The sequence below is a fragment of the Mauremys reevesii genome, linkage group 1 (genome assembly GCF_016161935.1).
Source record: "Mauremys reevesii isolate NIE-2019 linkage group 1, ASM1616193v1, whole genome shotgun sequence".
Classification (NCBI taxonomy): Eukaryota; Metazoa; Chordata; order Testudines; family Geoemydidae; genus Mauremys; species Mauremys reevesii.
In genome coordinates this window covers 352507573-352530903 of record NC_052623.1, presented here as the reverse complement: position 1 = coordinate 352530903, position 23331 = coordinate 352507573, and the positions used below count along the sequence as shown (strand labels likewise).

General features: G+C 41.9%; 1 protein-coding gene across 10 annotated transcripts in view; it reads right to left on the bottom strand.

Moving 5' to 3' along the window:
• The window catches only part of EXOC4 (exocyst complex component 4), a 584936-nt gene that overhangs the window by 536837 nt on the left and 24768 nt on the right, over window positions 1-23331 (bottom strand). For all 10 annotated transcript variants that reach the window (XM_039519699.1, XM_039519700.1, XM_039519701.1 and 7 more), the window contains exon 3: window positions 20371-20565. In XM_039519699.1, coding sequence (XP_039375633.1) covers window positions 20371-20565 — 195 coding nt within the window. The remainder of the gene's footprint in view (window positions 1-20370; window positions 20566-23331) is intronic.

Genomic DNA, 23331 nt, shown 5'->3' with positions numbered 1-23331 from the left:
GGGATTTTAAAATCTACTTATTTTAGAAATTAGGGGGAGCCATTTTGCTAACAGATATCAGCAATACACACCCATGTATCCGAAACCCTACTATGCAAACCTCTGCATTATCTGAATCCCTTTCTTGTCCCCCATGGGTCTCATGCTGGGGAACGAGGAAGGGATTCATATAACACAGACGTTCAGATAATAAAGCAAAGACCCTTGGCCAGGACTGCAAGGAGGTGGAGGAGAAACCTCTGGCCATGGGGGAGGCCACCCCACTGCTGAACGATGCATACAGCAGTGCAGGGAGCCTGCTCCAGCTCTGCTGCCACTGGCATGAGTGGGCAGGATCAGAAAGTGGAGCTGCAAAGGTTTCCACGAACTGTCACAGGGCCGATGATACCAGATCCCTGCAAGCATAAGATGCAAGGAAGGCTGCAGTCCTGGTCTGGCAGATCAGAGTCCTGGCCAGGGGGGTCTCTGCTCTGCACTCAACGCCTGCATGGATTGGGTGTCACCAGCACTATGGCAATACAAGGTACCCTCTGCAGCCCTGCTGTCACGGGAGAGTGTGTGCAGGGCAGAGCACAGGGACAGCGAGGAGGAGGAGGAGCCGCCCCCGGCCACAGGGGAGGCCACCCCGCTACTGAATGGCTCCGGCCCTTTCAATTATCAAAATTCCCATTAGCCAAATAAAATTCACATCCCTCATGCTATTCAGATAATCTGTAGTGTACACCGCTACCTCGATATAAAGCCACCCGATATAACACGAATTCGGATATAACGCGGTAAAGCAGTGCTCTGGGGTGGGGGGGGGCGTGCACTCTGGTGGATCAAAGCAAATTCGATATCACACAGTTTCACCTATAACGCGGTAAGATTTTTTGGCTCCTGAGGATAGCGTTATATTGAGGTAGAGGTGTATTGTATTTGTGATGCTGGCATTGTGCTATCCTGAAACAAGTATCAATATTTATTTGCACTGCAGTAGCACCTCGGAGCCCTAGACACAAACCAGGACCCCGCTTGTGCTATGGGCTGTACAAACACAGAACAAAGAGACTCTCTTTCAGAATTATCCGACACACAGATGAACATGATTTGTTGGAAAAGAGTCAACACGGCTTTTGTAAGGGGAAATCAGACCTCACCAATCTCTTAGATTTCCTTGAGGAGGGGTCAAACAAACATGTGGACAAGCGTGATCCAGTGCATATAGCATATTTGGACTTTCAGAAAGCCTTTGACAAGATCCCTCACCAAAGGCTGTTAAGCAAACCAAGAAGTCATCAGATAAGAATGATGGTTCTCTCATGGATAAGTAGCTGGTTAAAAGATGGGAAACAAAGAGTAGGAATAGATTATCAGTTTTCAGAATGGAGACAGGCAAGTAGTGGGGTTCCCCAAGGATCTGTAGCAGGACCAGATGATTCATAAATGATCTGGAAAAGGGGGTAAACAGTGAGGGGGCAAAATTTGAAGATGATATAAAATTACTCGAGATAGTAAAGTCCAAAGCAGACTGCAAAGAGTTACAAATGGATCTCAACACTGGGTGACTGGGCAACAAAATGGCAGATTTTGATAAATGCAAAGTAATGCACATTAGAAAACAATCCCAACTATACATACAAAATGATGCAATCTGAATTAGCTATTACCACTCCAGAAAGAGATCTTGGAGTCATTGTGGATAGTTCTCTCAAAACATCAGCTCAATGTACAGGAAAGGGATAGATAATAAGACAGAAAATACCATAATGCCACTATATAAATCCATGGTACGCCCACACCTTGAATACTTTGTGCTGTTCTGGTCATGCCTTCTCAAAAAAGATAGATTAGAATTGGAAAAGGTACAGAGAAGAGCAACAGAAATGGTTAATGGTATAGAACAGCTTCCATATAAGGAGAGATTAAAAAGAATGGGACTTTTCAGCCTGGAAAAGAGAAGACTAAGGCAGGATATGATAGAGACCTATAAAATCACAAACGGTGTGGAGAAAGTGAATAAGGAAGTCTTATTTGCCTCTTCACATAATACAAGAACTAGGGATCACCCGATGAAATTAATAGGCAACAGGTTTAAAACAAACAAAAGGAAGTACTTCTTCACACAATGCACAACCAACCGGTAGAACTCTTTGCCATGTGAGGTTGTGAAAGCCAAAAATATAATTAGGTTCAAAAAAGAATTGGATAATTTCATGGAGGACAAGTCCATCAATGGCTATTAGCCAAGATGGTCAGGGATGCAACCCCATGCTCTGGGTGTCCCTAAACCTTTGACTACCAGAAGCTGGGACTGGACATTAACAGGTATGTTGTGAGCAAGGCATGAGACGTCATTGTTCCCCTCTACTCTGCGCTGGTCAGGCCTCAACTGGAATATTGTGTCCAGTTCTGGCCACTGCATTTCAAGAAAGATGTGGAGAAACTGGAGAGGGTCCAGAGAAGAGCAACAAGAATGATTAAAGATCTAGAGAACATGACCTATGAAGGAAGGCTGAAAGAACTGGGTTTGTTTAGTTTGGAAAAGAGAAGACTGAGAGGGACATGATAGCAGTTTTCAGGTATCTACAAGGGTGTCATAAGGAGGAGGGAGAAAACTTGTTCGTCTTAGCCTTTAAGGATAGAGCAAGAAGAAATGGGCTTAAACTGCAGCAAGGGAGGTTTAGCTTGGACATTAGGAAAAAGTTCCTGTCAGGATGGTTAAACATTGGAATAAACTGCTTAGGGAGGCTGCGGAATTTCCATCTCAGGAGATATTTAAGAGTAGGTTAGATAAATGTCTATCAGGGATGGTCTAGAAGTATTTGGTCCTGCCATGAGGGCAGGGGACTGGACTCGATGACCTCTCAAGGTCCCTTCCAGCCCTACAATCTATGAATCTATGAAAATAGGAGCTGGATCACTTGATGATTGCCTGTTCTGTTCATTCCCTCTGAAGCACCTGTAATTAGCCACTGTCACAAGACAGGATACTGGGCTAGATGGACCATTGGTCTGAACCAGTATGGCCACTGTTATGCTCTTATCTCTGCCCCCAAAGTATTTACAATCTAAATAGCACTTCAATTTTTGTTCTAAAGTTTCAAGAGTTAAATGTGTGAGAGTTTGGGATTTTTTTTTTTTAAATTAAGGAGCAATAATGTCTTATAGACTTCTTTCAGAGGAAATATAAAACTGATGTCTTGGCCCGAAATGGCCTTTAAGGAAAATGGGAGCAGAGGGAAGGCGTTATTCCTAGCAAGTTCAGTGACCAAGTTCAAACTCAGAGTGTACAGATCTAAATTACCTCTGCAGTTTCAGAATTGGTTGTTATTCTTCACTTCCTCTCTTAAAAGATTGGTGTAGCTTTTCTGTGTGTTGCCATGTCCCATCTCATAGGTATCTGGTTTTCAGAGGAGGGTGAAGGAATGTGTCTGTATTATGTAGATAAATAAAGGACTTTGGTATCCTTTCAGATAGGCGCTTTATGAAATAGCAATAAAAACCAATAGCCATCAACAGTTAACAAAAAGTAGTCTCTGAGACACCACCACCACTGTATACCTGTACATTTAGAATAGGATACAATTGTGGTCACTGAGTAAATGTTGGCATTACAAAAGCAACCAGATTATAATAAAAGCATTTTGAAAGACTTATCAAATCTTCTGTCCAAGTACAGTGTAAAATACTTTATTCAAAATTCTGCATTCATGCTGCCAATGGCAAAAATAGTGTGCTTTTGTGGAGTACTAAATTGATCCCATGAATGAGCCACGGAATTCAGCTCACTATTCAGGAGAGGTGAAGCCATGAGAGCATGTCGTCATGGGATTGTTTCCATTTAAGAGCAGCACAGCTGTTCTGTAAGATGACAGGACTGCTTTCTTCCAGCTCTAGTGTCAGTAAAGAACAGACAGACAGATTCCCCTCCCCTCAAGCTTTGTTTTTTCTAACCTCCTCCCTATCACCACAATGACTCAAATCACAAATTAAGGATACTATTAATACTTAGTCCTTACATACTGCTCTTCATCAAAAGAAATGGGAGCACTAACAATATGGCTGGGAAACGTGAACCATTTTTTTTCCCCAAAATTTCATTTCAATCTAAGTTTTCTAAGCAGCTCTACATCTACCTTTAAATGTTCTCTTAAGAAAACACTTCTCAGAAAATGTCACACTTGGGAACAGAGTTAAGAGATGAGAGGTGGGGAGGAGAAATGTTATAAAGCAGTGGTTTTCAAACTGGGGTATGCGAGCTCTTGTCTGGGGTTATGCGAGAAAAACCCTGTAATGGCAGAAAATTTCAAACTTTGAGCTGAGCTCCCCTTTTGAGTTACAATTTTTGGTTGCGCCCCCTCCACCCAGATAAGCTCCATGGTCACTGAGGTGAGTCAGGGGGTTGGAGGTGGCACTCGCTCCCCAAGCCCCACCTGTCATAACTATAAAGGGAAGGGTAACAACCCTCCTGTATACAATACTATAAAATCCCTCCTGGCCAGAGGCACCAAAATCCTTTTACCTGTAAAGGAGTTAAGAAGCTCAGGTAACCTGGCTGACACCTGACCCAAACGACCAATAAGGGGACAAGATACTTTCAAATCTTGGGGGATGGGAGGTGGGGAGACAAAGGCTTTTGTTTGTGCTCTTTGTTTTGGTGGTGTTCACTCTTGGGACCAGACATCAATCCATGTTCTCCAAATCTTTCTGAACAAGTCTCTCATATTTCAGACTTGTAAGTAACAGCCAGGCAAGGCACATTAGTTTATCTTTGTTTTCTCAACTTGTGAATTTTACCTTTGCTTGAGGAAGGTATCCCTGTTTTGTTGTAACTTTGAAACAAAGGCTAGAGGGGGTTCCTCTGGGCTCTTTAAATCTGATTACCCTGTAAAGTTATTTTCCATCCTCATTTTACAGAGATGATTTTTACATTTTCTTTTTAATAAAATCCTTCTTTTAAGAACCTGACTGATTTTTCCATTGTCCAAAGACCCAGGGGTTTGGGTCTTTGATCACTTTGTAACTAATTGGTTAGGATATTATTCTCAAGCCTCCCCAGGAAAGGGGGTATAAGGGCTTGGGGGGATATTTTGGGGGAAGAGGAACTCCAAGTGGTCCTTTCCCTGTTTCTTGTTAAATCACTTGGTGGTGGTAGCATACCAGGTTTTAACCTAAGCTGGAAGAAATAAGCTTAGGGGGCTTTCATGCGGGTCCCCACATCTGTACCCTAGAGTTCAGAGTGGGGAAGGAACCCTGACACTGCCATACAGAGCTGGTCCAAGCTGCCTGGCATCACCACTTTGCCCCCACAAATGTTCCTCCATGTCCCCCCCTCTAGAAGCTGTTGCTAAATGGAAGGCAGAAATGGGTGGGGAGGGGCACATGACCCTGCGTCCGTTCCCCCCACACATCACCTCTGCCTATCTCCGATGAAAGAATGCAGTAGAACATAAGAACGGCCATAATAGGTCAGACCAAAGGTCCACTTAGCCCAGTATCCTGTCTCCCGACAGTGGCCAATGCCAGGTGCCCCAGATGGAATGAACAGAACAGGTAATCATCAAGTGAGCCATCCCCTGTCAGCCATTCCCAGCTTCTGGCAAACAGTAGACTATATTATTTGGAAAAGGGTACTCAGCCTAAAAAGTTTGAAAACCACTGTTATAAGGAACAAAATATTAATTTTCCATCTTACATGATGGATGAACAGAGAGGTCCCAGTCCCTGGAGGTTTATAAGAATTTGGGCTTGGGGACTGTTCCTTAGATGCTTCTTTGGGCAAGAAGAAATACAAATAATGGATGGTAAGAATGGGAGTAGGGAATGAACACTGAGTTTATATTTGGGACACAAGTCTATTCACAGTTCAGAGGCCCCTTGGTACATGAATACAAAAAGCAATTGCCGGATGAGAAAATATGGAGGAAAGGGGTATTGGAAAGATAATGGAAAGCATAAAAGTGTGATAGCTCACAAGAGAAAAGCAGCCACACACAACAATACATGACAAAGGAAAAAGACAGCTGAACTTTCTGGACAACATGGCAAACAAATATCAGCAACCTAGAAGGTTTTAACTGCCCAGTTGTATGAATAAAGACAATGCTGACATTTAAAAGGGAGAGAATTGATTTAAAACAAAAAACAAAAAAACAAACAAACAAACAGGAAATTCAATTTCATGGGAGACAGGAAAGTAAAATGACTAAGATGGTTTAAACATGTGTGGCCAGATCCAAATTGGCACAGCTCCACTGAAGTCAATTTAGACCTGACTTACCACAGTGGGGGGTCTGACCTATAACGTTTGCCACTGTCAGCAAGAAAAGGTGGATGGGCACAGATAGTCTCTTACTGCTGAAATTTTTGCGATCAGACAAAAAAGGAAAAATATGGAGAGTGGCTTAATGATTAGGACCCTGATTCAGCAAAGCTCATAAGCACGTGCAAGAACTTTAAGTGTGTCAGTAGCCCCATACCAGATAAGTGATTCTCAAACTTCTCCTATCCAGCAGGGGGACCCAAGAACTACATGTTGCGAGTAAAATTCACAGAAACAGAATTGCGGGATTAGAGACATGGCATGATGCTGAGCGGAGGATGGGCTGAGGATGGGGAGGTTGAGGCTAGTAAAATTCACTGATGTGCGCCTGGCTGTTGCTTCATCTATCCCCACTGCGATCAGCTCTGAAATGGAATAGATGTTACCACAGAAAGGAACACTGTGGGAGGTGAGGAAGCAAAAGAGAGGAGAAATTAGGTGCTGCTCAGGGTTGGGACAGACACAGAACAGGGTAACAGTAAAAGCAGGAGGAAACAAGCATCCTTTTCCTTCACTCACTCCTGTGGGATTTTGTGGGCTATTTTTTATCCTATGAGGTGAAAATCAGCAGACACCCTAACACACAGCCCATCGGTGGGTCATTCCTGGTGGGATGAGAAAGACCAGAAATGTATTACATGCTGGTCTCAAAAGAAATTTTTCCAAAGGTTCAAAACTGACCCTGTAATATTAACAAGTTAAGAGCAGAAATGAAAAGTTATAAAAGATTCAGTGCTAATGAAGATCTTACCTAAGGGAATATTTCAGAAATGGCTAAAGTCATCCTGAGAGAAAAACTAATAGGAATTGCCACACACAATCAAAAAGGGTAAGGAACGAATCAAGACTAAAGACTGAAATAATCGGAAAATTAACCTACAACAGGATGCAATGCTCAGGCATGCAGGAGAATGGAGAATGAAATACCTTCATCCTGATTCAAGCAGACAATGTTAGAACAGAAGTTTGATGAAACAGGGAAACAAGGTAGATAGATTACTAACATGCTGCGCAAATCAACGAGTAAATAACACTTTGCATTTATACAGCACCTTTTATCAAAGGCTTCCAGAGAGCTTTATATTCAGATTGCACCACTAAAATACAGCCAACCCTGCAGAGACAGGCAATGACCAATCACAGCGCACAACAGTGGGAAGGAAGGTGCATAGTGGTTAAGTAAAATGAGGAAGGTGGGCAGCTCAGTTTTTAAGGAGTCATCTAAAAAGACCATTACACTCCATTGTTCTACCTCCTGAGAATTAAGGGGTGAGTCAACCCTTTGGTTATAGGGCCTACCAGTTTCATAGTATCAGAGAACTACTAGATAACACAGTCAATCTCCCTACTAATGCAGGACTGTTTTTTGTGGTTATAATACTTCTAGTTTTAAAATGTTCCAAATGATGGCGCTATTGCCACCTCCCTTGGGAGACTATTACGATCTCACCAGCAGATTATTCTGCTTAATATTTAACTTAAATTTTCCCTTTCGCATTTGCCTGTTAGCACTCATATGGGAACCCCCCTTGCCCTACACTAACTTCTTTTCCACCTTAATGTTACAAACATTTTAAGGTCTGTGTCCCTCATAAGTTGTCTCTTTCCCCAGCTAGACAAATTTAGCTCTTTCAAATCTTTCCTCAATCCTACCAGCCCCCTAGATCATTTTAGCTCCTACTGAACTCCTTCCGATTCAGTAATACCTTTCTGTCATGAAGTGACTGGGACTGGAAGAACCAAGATGCTGATTCCCAGAGACAGAGAGAGAAACCGCTGCTTTCTTGCTCTGAGGAACTACTACCTCCCTGTTCACTTGTACTCTAGCACAAAATCTTAATGGCAGCCTCCACAACGTTAATGAAGAATAACTTCCCAAACGTCTGACGTCTGGGCCACCAGTGATGGTCCACGGCTTCAGGCCCTCCAGGGGAGCCCAAAGCGGCAGACCATTCCTCACCAGCAGCCCGGCAGAGGCTGTGGGCTTCTTTCCACACACCACCCCTGTCACTGTCACTGGCTGGCAGCTGCTGCCTGCTAGTGAGGAGGGCAGAGGCGGAGAGAGAAGCCCTCAGCTGGCTGACTGAGAGGAGCGAGTAGGCGGAGGCGGGGAAAAGCCCTGGGCTGCTGGGCCTGCAGCGGAGGGGCCAGAGAGGAGAGGAGCCAGTGCTGCGGCTGTTGGGACACAGCACAAGTGAAGTGGAGCGCTGCACCAGGCCAGCGGGGCCCCTGTCGAGCACAGACCTGGCGCCATTATAAACCCGGTAATGTCCCGGATGGGACGGGCTGTGGGAGGGGCGCACCTCCCTGCCATGACAGGTCCGGGCCTGGGGGAGAGGCATCTCTCCCCACCGCAGCCCTGAGCACCTGCACAGCGCTTAATAGGCTGCTGCGTGGCCATGAAGCTTAGAGGGAACTTAAGTCTGGATTCAACCTTAACTGTCACTATACAGAGTTTGAGTGTGCTTTGTAGACTGTAAGGTCTTCGGAGCAGAGATGGTCTCCTACCTGTCTGTACAGTAACTAGCACAATGGGGCCCCTAGCATATGCAGGACCTCGTGTTATTATTGTATTACAAAGAATAATTTCTTCCCATGTCTATTAGTAGCTTGCAGTTTTCCAAGTTGATTCCCTGATATTTTCAGCCTATGTTTCTAATCTCTGTAGCTCCGTCTTTGTCCTGTTTCTCCGTTGTCAATGGCATTTTCAACTCCTTTCAATTTAGTATTGCTTGCAAATTTCACCAAAGTGCCATTTTATAGTAAATGAAGATATTCTGAGAGATAAGAATTAACACCAATCTCCAGAGGTAGCCACAGCTTCCTCCCCAAATGGGGGCATTTTACCTAAACCTTTGTTTATGGGCAGTTTAGCATAACCCTGGTGTTCTGTGTGACAGTGTTTCTATCCAAGCCTTTTTGAGGGCAAGAGTTCATGCAACATTGTGCCAAGTTTATGCACTGGTAACTGGATTGATTTCAGTGGAGTGACACTAGGCCAAATTCATCCCAGTTGTATTAAATGTTTTACTAAAATCCAAATTGATTATACTTGGGTCCCCCTTCTCTACTGCATCAAACACAAGCTGCTTGTCTTCACTCTCAAGGCCCTTCATGGCCTATCCTACCAATCACCTCTCATTCGGTATGGAAATGTTGACTCTCACCTCCAAGGGGCCAATAATACCAGCCTCTATCACCCACTTACCACATTTTCAAACAAGCACCTTGGTGCTTTTTTCCATACTGCCCCTCATGCTTGGGAGGAGCTCCCTGTAAACATCCACAAAACGAAGGGCTGGTCTACACTGGCACTTTACCATGCTGTAACTTTCTCGCTAAGGGGTGTGAAACCACACCCGCCCCCCGAGTGTTTAAAGTGCCAGTGTAGACAGTGCACCAGCGCTAGGAGCCACTCCCCGCATGGAGGTGGGTTTTTTTGGTAGTGCCACGACTACACAGCCATGTTAAAGCAAGGCTTTAACGCTGCTAGTGAAGACATGCCTTGAGACTTTATCCTCCTTCAAACCCTCAATTGCCATGATGCCTCCAAAGGCCTTGACAACAGTTAGGCTGCTGGTTTGCTAGGACCATGGCTTACCATGTTGACCAATATTGTTTCCTTGTACTCCTCCATCTACCTGTCTGTTACTTAGATAGTAAGCTCCTTGAGGCAGGGACCATCTTTCTGTTTTGTGTTTCTACAGCTCCTAGCACAATGAAGTCCAGGTCCATGTCTGAGGCTTCTACGTACTATGGTAAAACAAAACAGATTATAGTGCATCTCCTTTTCCCTTCATCCACTAACTTTGCAGCTCTATTTTCATATGAAATCAAGTTTGTCTAGCAAGATGTTTTATGTTTTTCCACTATCCTCTAGATCTTGAGTGATTTCTCTCTCAATACATGTTCCATAATTTACTAGGCACAGAACTATGAGATTCAGAATTAAAGAGAAATAATTGAAGCAGCAGTGATTACTGCAAAAAACATTACTACAGCTGCATTATAAGAGCAATTTAAGAGGTTAATAATGTTGCAAAACAGCCTTGATAAAGCAGCTTAACAAAAAACTACCAAAGATTCCATTGGCAAAATAAAGGATGTTCAATTCATATATAATGGATGGTGCTGGCTAGAAATTTAACCTTTTTTTCTCCTTGATCAATTGAAAGGCAAGCCGTCACTACATTTTTTCCTTTTTAAAAGGAAGTTTCTTGCTCAAAGACCTCTAAGCTATGGTAAGAATCCCATGTGTGAAAGGATGGAAACATAAACCACAAAGCTATTTGCTGTTTGGATGGCACATCCAAGAGGCGATGTATCATTAGACAGACAGGGCTTTTTATTACTCTGTCTACATTGTAATCAGTGAAGATTAAATTAAGTGTTCAGAAATGCTCATTTCTAAACCAAATAATTGATCACAACTGGACTGGTACCCCACTTCCATAGAAAATCCAGTAGCTTTCGTATAGACTCAGCAAACTCTCACCAGTAAAAACAGGATGGCTAGCTACCTCCATTCCACCTTCATTACGGCACGTTTTTTATTTAATAAACTTTCATCAGCTTAAATGAATGGTTGTTATTAGTTGAGCTAACAACCAAATGATAATACTCCAGAGAGATATCAGTGCTTGTTGGTGCATTAACTAAGAGAGTGGAGGGGCTGAGGTCAAGCATGTGTCAATGCAAATGAGGCAATATTAGGCACTAACAGTTTAATGCAACAGACTCCCTCAGATAATGGAATTCACAGGATAAAAGGGATGAGATGAAGTTATTGATAGTACATTAAGGGAAGAAATGATAAGATGTTACAAAGGGAAAGAAACACTCCACTTATGAATTTCTACTTTCAAATATCTTTAAATCTATCATAGCAAATTAAAAAAAAAACTGAAACAGGATCAGAAAATTGAATTCAAGAGAACTCATTTGTTACTATTTATATACTTTGTTCACTGTCTGCATTTCTCTCATCTCGGGCAATGAAAATCGGTAAGGGCAGTTTTTCATTGTTTTAATCAGTTTTGCTTTCTGCATCTTCCTGCTGCAGTGTTTTGCTTTCAAACACTTCAGCAGAATGTGTTTGTTTAAAACAAACATTTTAATTGGAGTTTGAAAAAAAAAAAGTCTGTTGGTCCTAGCTTTTATAGAGGCATATTTTTACAAAATTTAGAGTTTGGGCTATATTTAAATGTTGTTCCCTTTAGATAACTCAAACAATGGTACTTCCAACATTTTTTTGGGGAGGCCATTCCATGTTCTAACATATCTTCCATTGGGAAGTTGCTTTGATTAGATAGCCAGAAATCTGTTTAAAAAAGGAAAATGTGAAATTTACATTGCTGTGGATTTTGGTGGACACGTTGTTGTAAGCATTACGACAAACAAGCTAACAAAATCCCTCCTGACTCTGTTTAAACAACTCATTCATGATCATTTTACTCATCAGCATAGCTGATAATTTCTGTCATTGGTGATAGCTGTAGGATTTGATTGGGGAGAGAAAAGAAACGGGTCCTTTATTTATTTTTATTGTAGCTAATGTTTGGTGAGAGCATGTTCTAGTGATTAGCACATGAGTATGAGAGTAATGAGTTCTTATTTTTATTTATTATGTTGTATTACTATAGTTTCTAGGAGCTCTAGTGATGAAATAGAACCTCACTGGGCTAGGTGGTGTAAAAACACAGAACAAAAAGACAGTCCCCGCCCAAAGGAGCTTATCATTGATGTATACTTCTAGCCCTGGCTCTGCTGCTGGTTTACCAGGCAAGGCACTTAAAATGATGTGCCTCAGTTACCCTATATGCTAAATGGGTATAATATTCTAAGATGTTGTTGTTTGTATTATTTGTTTACCTCAAAGAGGCATGATAAGACTTCGTTTATTAGGTTTGGCAGGGTGGTTTAATTTCCTTATAGAAGACACTTGTGCTAAGTAGTAAGTGTTAGAACTGAGCTTGGAATAGATTTAAATTTTTTATTAAAGTTAATGTTTAAAAAAAATTATATAATACATAGGTTGAAAAAGAGTATCTATACATCTGAGTTAGTGTTAGATTATCCACAAAGTTAGTTTTTTTAAAAGTCATATGACACACAGAATACATTATCAGCAATAACCCAAATTTTGGTGAATAGATTTTAACAATACAGTTTAGATATTAGAATCTGAATCCTCAGGTACATCACTCATGAAAAATTGTACAGAGATTTGGTTGTGGAAAGCAAAAGATATCAATGAGTGGAGATTGTCCCTAAGTAATTGAAAATTAGGTTGGTTGTCCATTTAGAAAATACAATCCATGGAAAGTATTTCTAACTTTCCTGACTGCGCTTCTCATCGGCACTCCAGCTCATCCCTCCTGACAAGACTTCTACTTCCCATCCTAACTGCCAGTGTAGGCTACTAATGTGAGATGCAGGGAAAGGTAGGAGATGGTTAAATGGCAACCAAGTAGTGCACCTCCACCCTGGGAGTGGAAAAATAGCAGAAAAGTTCTCCGCTTTTCCCCAGGAAAACATCTCAACTATTTAAAACCCTTGACTGTCTCCCCATCATCTTCCACGTCAAGGATGAGGAACTTGAATTCACATACAAGCTTCTACAGCCCTTCACTCCTCCCTTCTCCCTTCTATATCCCTTCTTCCTACACCTCCTGTTCCTCCATCCCAAGCCTGTGTCATGACTGATTATTTCATTGTCCTTACACTCATCTCTGCACTTTCTTTCATGTGTCTATGAACAAGTCTCCCACTCCCGAGGAACTGACCATGTTCTCATCAGCCAAGTCCCACTTTAAAAATTTACTTCGGCCTCAAAGTCTCAGTGCTGGAATGCAATCTATAAAAACAAAACAAAGACTCCGCATTGTGCAGTGTTCTGGGTATCAGAGCTGCTTTGTCTAGTTTAGCTTGTAAGCTCCTCGGGGTAGCGGTTGTGTCGCACAGCACTAAGCAAAGTGACATGCTCAATAAATAAATAATAAATTACGCAAAAAGATAGGACAGTTTCTAGAGAGCTAGGATTCAGAGATCACACAATACGGAGGCAGATGGTGAACTCAACATGCATCAGCGCAACCAAAAACGACCTAATTTAACTGCAATTTAGGCTCCTATTCTGAAGAGATGATCTTAATCTTCACAAACTCAACTCTAGAGACTAAACTGAAGTTGGCATCAATGCGACCTGGCTTCAAGAAGTAGGTCTAGCTCTCAAGGGAAATCTTGGATGCTATTATTCACCTTAGAACGCAGAAAAGGAGAGCTATGTACTTCCCTCGTTGGCACAAGGAAACCTAAACAGGAGCACTTAATATTTGAAGGAAAAGACATAACAAAAAGCTACGAGGGTTGGCAAACTCCCTGACCCGATGTGATGGGGAGAATCTAATCTCTACCCCACCCACAACTTTTATCTCCTCAGATAAAATTTCCACAGAATAGATAGAAAAGAGGGTCTCATGGTTTTGGCACTCAGAGACCTAGAAGATCCAAGTCCAGTTCCCCACTCTGCCGCAGACTCTCTTTGTGACCTGGAGCAAGTCACTTAGCCTCTCTCCGTCTCACCTGAAAAGCAGAGAGAAATAGTTTTCCCTATTTTCCCTAGGGTGCTATAAAGATAATTAATTTATGATCGTGAGGCATTGAGACACTGGTGATGGAGGCCATATAAGGAGATAGAATAATAAAACAAACTCCCCGGGAGCACGCTGGAGTGGTTTACAGTATTCACAGTAAAGCAGGATGTGAAAAGAAATCCATCCTCGCTGCTAGTCTAATTATGTAACATTAGTGTGCTTTGTTAAACAGCTGGTACATTCCACCATAGCGGTAGCTGTGCTCTAGTGCTAGGGTGAGTGTGTGTATGTATATAGTTCAATATAAAAGTTACCTATATAAATATTTAACACTAAAAAGTCTGTTAAAAGGATAGTAAGGGTGCATAGTCAAGCACTGAGAAGTTAGGAAATGCCAGACTCAAGGTTGCCTTTGGTCCCCTTGTGGCTTTAACATTGATAGTCTTTAGTTACACGATCACATACTGTTTCTTCTTCTTTAGTGTGTAATTTCTTAATGTGGCATCACATTGACATCACATCAGCAGGGCTGGAACCTTTAGAGCCACTGCACAGACCTCTGACACTTGAGCTAACAGAATAACTGATAGCAACAGTAGGCTGTCATCCTCTATATGGACCAGCACTAGAAGAGGATGAGCTGCACACGTTGCCACTCCGTTTCACAGATATTTGCTGGCAGCAGAGGAGTGGTCAATTCAGGAATCCTGGGTTCTCTTCCAAGCTCTAAAAGGGAATGTGCTCTATTCGTCAGACACTTCTGCATCTGCTTCCCCCAAATCTAAGAAAATGAGAACATAAGAATGGCCATACTGGGTCAAATCAATGGTCCATATAGCCTAATATCTATCTTGTTTTCTGACAGTGGCCAATGTCAGGTGCTTCAGAGGGAATTAACAGAACAGGGCAACTGCTGAGTGATCCAGCCCGAGCTTCCAGCAGTAAGAGGTTTAGGGACACCCAGAGCACGGGGTTTGCATCCCTGAGCATCTTGGCTAGTCGCCATTAATGGATCTGTCCTCAATGAACTTTTCTAAATCTTTTTTGAACCTTGTTATAGTTTTGACCTTCACAACATCCCCTGGCAATGAGTTCCACAGACTGACTTGACTTTTACACATGATTTGCCCTGGTTTATGATCCTATTTTCCTCAGTAGGATTTGAATTGCAATTTTTAAGCGATGCCTTTTTGCCTCTAACTGCCTCTTTTACTGTGTTGTTCTCTACAGACTGTTCCTGTCCCAGTCCTCTCTCTCTCACACCCCGTCACCCGGGCTCTTTGTTGCAGTCACCTTGTCAGTTAGCATCACAGCCTTTCCCTCCAGGCTCACTGTTCGAGTGAGTGCCTTTCTACTCCTCCTAATACCTGGCTCATCCCAGTGTTTTCTCTCACCCTCCTGGGTATCAGTCCACAATATACTATGTGAAGACTATCAGATCTCCTCAAGTGAATATCCATAGAATCATAGAATATCAGGGTTGGAAGGGACCCCAGGAGATATCTAGTCCAACCCCCTGCTCAAAGCAGGACCAATTCCCAGCTAAATCATCCCAGCCAAGGCTTCATGAAGCCTGACTTTAAAAACCTCTAAGGAAGGAGATTCCACCACCTCTCTAGGGAACCCATTCCAGTGCTTCACCACCCTCCTAGTGAAAAAGGTTTTCCTAATATCCAACCTAAACCTCGCCCACTGCAACTGGAGACCATTACTCCTTGTTCTGTCATCTCCTACCACTGAGAACAGTCTAGAGCCATCCCCTTTGGAACCCCCCTCTTCAAGTAGTTGAAAGCAGCTATCAAATCCCCCCTTAGTCTTCTTTTCTGCAGACTAAACAATCCCAGTTCCCTCAGCCTCTCCTCATAAGTCATGTGCTCCAGCCCCCTAATCATTTCTGTTGCCCTCCGCTGGACTCGTTCCAATTTTTCCGCATCCTTCTTGTAGTGTGGGGCCCAAAATTGGACACAGTACTGCAGATGAGGCCTCAGAGGGAAATGATCACATCCCTCGATCTGCTGGCAATGCCCCTACTTATATAGCCCAAAATGCTGTTAGCCTTCTTGGCAACAAGGGCACTCACAACCCTGGGTTTAGCAGGCCAATGCTCAAACCACTGAGCTATCCCTCATCTGCAAACTTGCTGAGGGTGCAGTTCACGCCATCCTCCACATCATTAATGAAGATATTGAACAAAACCAGCCCCAGGACTGACCACTGGGGCATTCCACTTGATGCTATATATTATGTCAATCACTAGTAGACATAAGCCCAATTACTACCAAAGAGTAAATGGTGCTTCTAATAATGATTATTTATACTTAATATATGTTTCCTTGCTCCAATTATACAGCTATTGATTCCTAAAAATGTGCACATAAAAAGGAGATCAAAATAATTAAGGACCTCAAATGGGACTTCAGTGGGAGCTGTGCACGTTTAGCACTTAAAAAAAAACAAAAAAAACGTATTCAAAGCTTCAAACCTCCTTCTGAGTGTGAAACAAGTTATTTTACTTGTGGAGTATGTGACTAGCAATTAGTACAGAGCCCCCAAATTCTCCTCTCTGACTCAGCAAACAGTACTTAACTGCAATTCTGCAATGAATTTTTGGGACATGCTATATCATAGAAGTTGCCTAAGTGATGTTCAAAGCTCAACTGTGCAATTTTAGACTGATGTAAACAGTTGGATAAAAAAATCCACTTTAAAAAAAAAAATCTAACTTCATACAAACATGAGCTGTCATAAAATACCTTTGCATCTTGCTCATACTATTGGGAAAAAGCTGCCATTTTTATATTAATAATTATTTCCAGAATTAATCAGTCAATGTATATTAGAACCAGCAGCTGGAGTGTTTTGAGTGATAATGAAACCTGTAACAAGCCATCTTCAGCCATCTTTTCCAAACAATAAGGGAATTAAAATTTCAATTTAAATGCAGGGTTTGAAACACGCTTCAGTGGCAAAATTACTTCAATTAATGTGAGTGGAATACAAAGAACAGACTCCAGAAATGTGATGCAGCAACCAGAAATTATGCCATTAATGTGCTTGCATCAACCCAACACAAAGGCTGCAAAGGTCTAATTTAGACTGTACATATCACAAAGCTACAGGCAACAATATTAATCAGCTCTCCAATTTCAATGCAAGGGATACAAGCGCCTTGTCAGATCACTTTGGGCTTTTTATAAACCAACAGCAGCTGTTTACCTTGAGGAGGGAAACAAAAGGACAAGCACATCTATAAACATTCTGCATCCTTGACAGTTTAATAATTATTTTATACAATATTCAGATCATATAAAGAGAGAAAGGTATTATCCTGCAGCCAGCACATGATTATAACATCACATTGACAAACAGGAAGAATTAGAAGAAGATGGCAAAAGCCAATGAGCCCGCACCAATTTTTGTCTATTAAAACAGTCTGGATGCAGATAAGTTATTGTGTTTACATATTATAGCTGCACATCTCATGAAATGGGAATTGGAAAGTACTGATGAAAGGATTAATACGTGAATACAGTTTTTATTGTAGCTTTCCTTGCGTTTCTTGGTTTAAAAGCTAAATGGAAACCCCTTACAGCAATGTACCTCGACGAATCACAACAGATAACCCTAGCCGAAGAACCAGCATGGTACTGTCTAGCAGCCTGAGCACAAAGAGCAGGCACCAATGCTCACTTCCCTTACGACTTTGTGCAAGTCTCAGCTATGTGTGCCTTTGTTTTCCCATCTTTGAAACTGGGGTGATACTAACTAACAGAGGACTCGAAGGATTAGTCAATATTTGCAAAGCACTTTGAAGACAAAGCATTACTTTTTCATTTCCTACAGCAATAGAATCAGAACTCAGCACAGGCTGGAAATGGGACTATTCTTCTCCGGAAGAACACTACTATCACAAAGTCAGGGTACGGCCTTCTATGCAGCCATTCTTTAAAGACCAACAAACTAGCTCTTTAACAGGTTTAACTAGGACAAGTGTAACAGAAAAGGGAAAAAAAACAGGTTAACCGTAATGAGTTTAAACTATCCTAATACTAATCCACAGGGTATCAACCATTAACTCTTTCTTCACTGAGCATTGCCTGTTTATCCCACTTTCTTAACCAGTTTTTGTTGAATACAAGAGAATATCTCTCACCCCAGTTAACATATTTCCTCCATCAAGGACTTTGACAAAAAATACCTCAAAATCTAAGTAAATCCTAGCCATCCCTGCTCTTCTAGTTGTGGCTCTATTAATATCTTCCAAGAATTATAACAGGCTTAACTTAATATTTTATATAGTACCAGAAATTCCCATAGTGCTTTACAAAACAGATTCATGACCTGCCCCAAACAACTTACAATAAGGCAGACAAGACACAGGACAATAGTTCAAATAAGGGAAAGAAGGATGAGGAGAACAAGGCTGAAAAAGGATTCCAGGAAGAAAAGCTTTTTAAGGAGGGAGGACAAAGACGGACGACTGGCAGACAAGATGTAGAGCCACAAAGACAAGAGTGCAACGAGTTGAAGAAAACCAGCCTGGAGAGGATTGGAAGGAGTGTAATGAGTCAGAAAGGAAGGAAGGGATGGAGTTGTACAAAATGGAGTTGTACCCGGGGGCAGGATTATGTATGTCATTAAAGGCCAACATGAGGAGCTTGAGTTTGAGGCCAAGAGTAACAGGAAGCCTGAAAAGAGATTTTATGAGAGGTGAGAAAGGAAGACAACTTTAGACAGCCAGGTTTTGGACAGTACAGAAAAGAAGGACCAGAAAAAATGAAATCAAGAGTGAGTTTTGGCGGTAGGGAAAAGTGAAGAAAGGACAGGCAATACTGAAGAGGAAGAAGCAACAGGAATTTGAGAAGTGATGGATTACAAGGCGGGAAAGAGAAGAGTCAAAGGTAACACTAAGGTTGTGATCCTGGGAGACGGGAAGGATAACCAAGTTGACGATGATATTAAGAGAAGGGAAGTGAAGAAGACTATTTCAAGGAATACCATAATTCTATGGAGGTAGCAAGAACAATATGAACAGAGAAAACTCCCACCCTTGCAGAAGGTCTTTGGTAAAGAAAGGGTAGTTTTGGCAGGGGGTGGAACCTAGATTGGTCATGAAGTCTAGGCACCATGCCCTAGTTTTTGGAAACAGGAAGGGAGAGAAATAGGACAGTAATTGGAGAAGGGGATGCAGGTGAAGGGAGGCTTCCTCATGACCAAGGATGAAAAGTGTGCTTGTAAAGCAGATGAAAATGAGCCCCCGGAGAAAGAACACTTAAATAAGAGGGATGGAGAAAGAGCAGAGAATTACAGGAGGCAGGAAGAAATGGGAGCGAGGGCACAGATAGAGGAATTAGAGGGAAATAGTAAAAGAAGACATGAGTTGTGAAGCAAGAAGCCTCTCCTTCTCTGTGGTGAATGAAAAAGCAGAGGCCTGCCAGTTGGAGAAAGGGAAATGGGAGAGAGAATGGGAGAGGGAGGAGGAAAATTCTTGCTGGCAAGATTCAATTTTCTTTTTTTCTAAAACAAACTGGCGAAATCTCAGCAGAGGAGGTGGAGGCACATGACCGAAAAGGTAGTTACAAGAAGAGGATTAGTCTGGAAAGAAGAATTAGTCTGGAGAAGAGAAGACTGAGAGGGGACATGATAACAGTTTTCAAGTACATAAAAGGTTGTAACAAGGAGGAGGGAGAAAAATTGTTCTTAACCTCTGAGGCTAGGACAAGAACGAATGGGCTTAAATTGCAGCAAGGGAGGTTTAGGTTGGACATTAGGAAAAATTTGCTAACTGTCAGGGTGGTTAAGCACTGGAATAAATTGCCTTGAGAGGCTGTGGAATCTCCATCATTGGAGGTTTTTAAGAGCAAGTTAGACAAACATCTGTCAGAAATGGCCTAGATAATACTTAGTCCTGTCATGAGTGCAGGGGACTGAACTAGATGATCTCTTGAGGCCCCTTCCAGTCCTATGGTTCTGTAAGAGTGAAAGGTGAAGGAGAGATGGCCAGGGTGATAGCACAAGAGCCAGTGAGGGAGGAGATATAAGGGAAAGGAAATAGATGGAGCTGAGAGAAGGATCTTACAGTGGAGGAAGTCATCAGTGAGAATAACGAAGGTCATGAATGCAGTAGGAATCCCAGCATGGCAAGGAGCACAGTGACAGAAGGAAGGAAAGGAATCAATTAAGTGCAAAGAAGAAGGTGGCTTCAAAAAACTATGGACAAAAGACAAGGGGAGGAAGGGAGATTAGAAACCCAGAGTCCATGTCAGAAAAGGCTGAGGGCAGCAAAGAAGCCAAAGAGGTTGACAGGCTGAAGATCAAGCACAGAGTGAGTGACAGAACAGGATAAAAGAGAATAATAGTGCAGGAGAAGGGCAAGCAGGGGGCACACAGAGAAAGATCTATTTACCTAGAGAGCTGAATTAGCTGATTCTAATGTACAGGTGACCATCAATGTTAGGTATCACATCTTACCAGCATGTCAGTTGCATTGAGGTAGTGCTTGCTGGCCATGCACTGTTCCAGCTTCTGGGGCACTTGCTTGATGTTCTCAATCTCATCCAGCAAATTCAGGACATGCTTGTGCTCAATTCCTTCTATCCACAACTTGCGCAGCTCATCCCGTTTGCAGTGCAGCAGCATTTTGCATGACAGGAGATTTTCCTTCACCTACAAGGCAACATGTTGAAGATGAGGTCAGTCTACTGCACTTTCTCTTGGGGCCTGCCATATGGTCAGCACTTCCCCTAATTCACTCATTTTAACAGGAGTTTCAAATGCCAATAATCGAATCCACTTTTTTTAAAAACCAGCCTATTATTCCTCTCTAGCACAGGGGAATCATATAATCACCCTAAATAATGACAGAACCACAGGGGAAATGAAGTGAAGCTAGGTGTTGGGGCTTAATTCAAGTTTTGTGCTATTAGTGTACGCTTTACTGGAGTAGCCTTAATGGGATTCCACACATGTTCATCTTAACACCAGGACTAAAGAGTTACTTGCAGCTGTTTCCAACATTTATTCAGCATTTAGACATGAAACAGGAAGCCAATTGTTTAGTGTAAGTAAATAAATAGCTACTATTTTGTTCCTCTGTAAACATTTTCTGTCTGCCTATTAAATTCTTGTGGCATCTCTCCCTCCTCCTCTTTTCTAGCTGTTTCTTCATTTTCTGAATGTGGACTATACAGGAGGATCCCTGTTAACCCAGTAGCTCAGGTGTGACATTAAACCAGAAAGAGTTAAGCAACTAGCAGGCTAAATGACTCAAATTCAATCTTTATAGATGGTAATTAGGACTATTCCTTATAAATAGCTAACATAGCCATAGACTTGAGGTTTGAAATGTGAACCTGTACTGTGAGAGAATTAGAGGTAATACGGATTGTATGTGTTTGCTTATATCTTGTTAGATGTTAACCATGTAAACAGACGGTTCCTGTCAGTTACTATATCCATTGATTCAGAGATCAAAAGAGAATATTAACATTTAGATGAAACTAGAGTGTAATAATTTCATTGTCTATATTTCTCTTTGAAGTTTGTAGTAAACTGTCTATGAACTGCTTAATGGATAATTACCTTATGCTGATGAATGCAACTAGTTACCTGTGTATACATGGGAAATAGGTGATTCTACTTCAAAGCCACAATGCTGTAGCCAAGGAATGCCTGCTGTCAAGAGGCTGCCGAGAATCTATGAAAAGAACTCTTGGGCCTTGGGCCTGTTATTTCAGCTCTGCTTAAGCTTCATCAGGGGAAGTTTGAGGTCCCCAGCTCCAGACTGGGTCACCCTGATAGTTCAATGTCCAATATAACCTATGGAACTAATTCTGAAAGAACTTTTTGCAACTCTGAAGCTCACCATCTCTACCATGAACTGACCTAAAAACTTTATTCGTATCTGTAGGTATAATGATCTTTTAACCAATACGTACTCTCTCTTTTCTTTTTTAATACATTTTAGTTTTGTTAATAAGAATTGGCTATACCCCAATTGGGTAAGATCTGAAGTATTCATTAACTTGGTGGATAATGTGTCCAAACTTTTGGGATTGGTAGAACTTTTTATATGATGAACAGGATTTTCAGTAATCCTCATCGTATTTGACGTGGCTGTCTGGGTGGGAGCACAACGCTGGGTTGCTTTAAGGGAACTGTATTTCTGGCTTCTGAGTAATCAATAAGGTATTGTAGAAGCTGTTTTGTTGCTGGCTTGGTAAATCTAAGTATTAGAAATAACCTCCAGTTTTGAGGATTGTCTGCTCCATTCTTTGCAGTTTGCCCTGACTGAGCAATCTAAGCATGGCCCCTCCTGAGACCCTGGTCACATCAGGTGACACCAGATTTGTTAGCAAGAGATGGAGTTTATCTAACAAGATGTCTGAAAGAAAGTCAAAATGGATTCTAAGCAGAATAAAATTCAACTCAGCATCTACATTACATATCATGACACTATAACACTCAGAAAAAACAGTGCAATGCCTGCCATTCACTTTGTTTTAAAATCTCAAGCCATCTCTTGCAGATTGTCAAAGAAGTTCTTGCTTTTCTCTCACATTCCTACTGACAGGAATCAGGAACGTCTCTGCACTTTAGTCCCAGGCCAGAATTACTAATCTCACCCTGTTTTCAAGTCTGCCAACTTTCCTAAGTTCCTGGGATAAGGTCAGTACAACCCAATTTTTCTTGTATGCCATAAATGGATAATCATTTAAGTGCCTTAAACTCAGTAAGCAATTAACCACCACTTCACACACAGCATTTATACCAATTATCTGGCTTCAGTGATAAACTATGACTATAGGGCCCAAGCCCTTCTTAGGCAGAACTCTCACTAACATAACTGAATTACAAATGCAGACAGGCCCTTGGATTTCAAGTTAGAGAGTCTTTAAGGCCCTACAACAATGTTTCAACTGCACCTTTTTCCCTTCTATCCTCCTTTGGATGAAGTGAGGAGACTTCCTGAAACATACAGATGGACCAAAAGAAAGACAACAGCTAATAGAGTCAATTAATACACAACAGGACCATAATCTGAAGTGTACACATTAAAGCCCCACTTCAAAGATAAGGTTCTAGATGGCACAGGACCCAACAGACTCTCCTTCAAATATCTTCAGACACTGGGAAAACCTCAACAATTTCATGCTCCATAACTTGTCTCAACAGCAGAGGAAAACTGAATGCCATACACAGCACTTGTTGGGCACAGGCCCTGTTGCATATCTTAGGGCTTGTCTACACTACTGCACGGGCTCGATCTAAGATACGCAACTTCAGCTACGTGAATACGTGTCTTCACTGTGGTAAGTCGACAGCTGACGCTCTCCTGTCAACTCCCGTTGCACTCCTCATTCTGGTGGAATACCGGAGTTGACAGGAGAGCGCTCAGTGATCGATTTAGCGTGTCTATGTGAGACACGATAA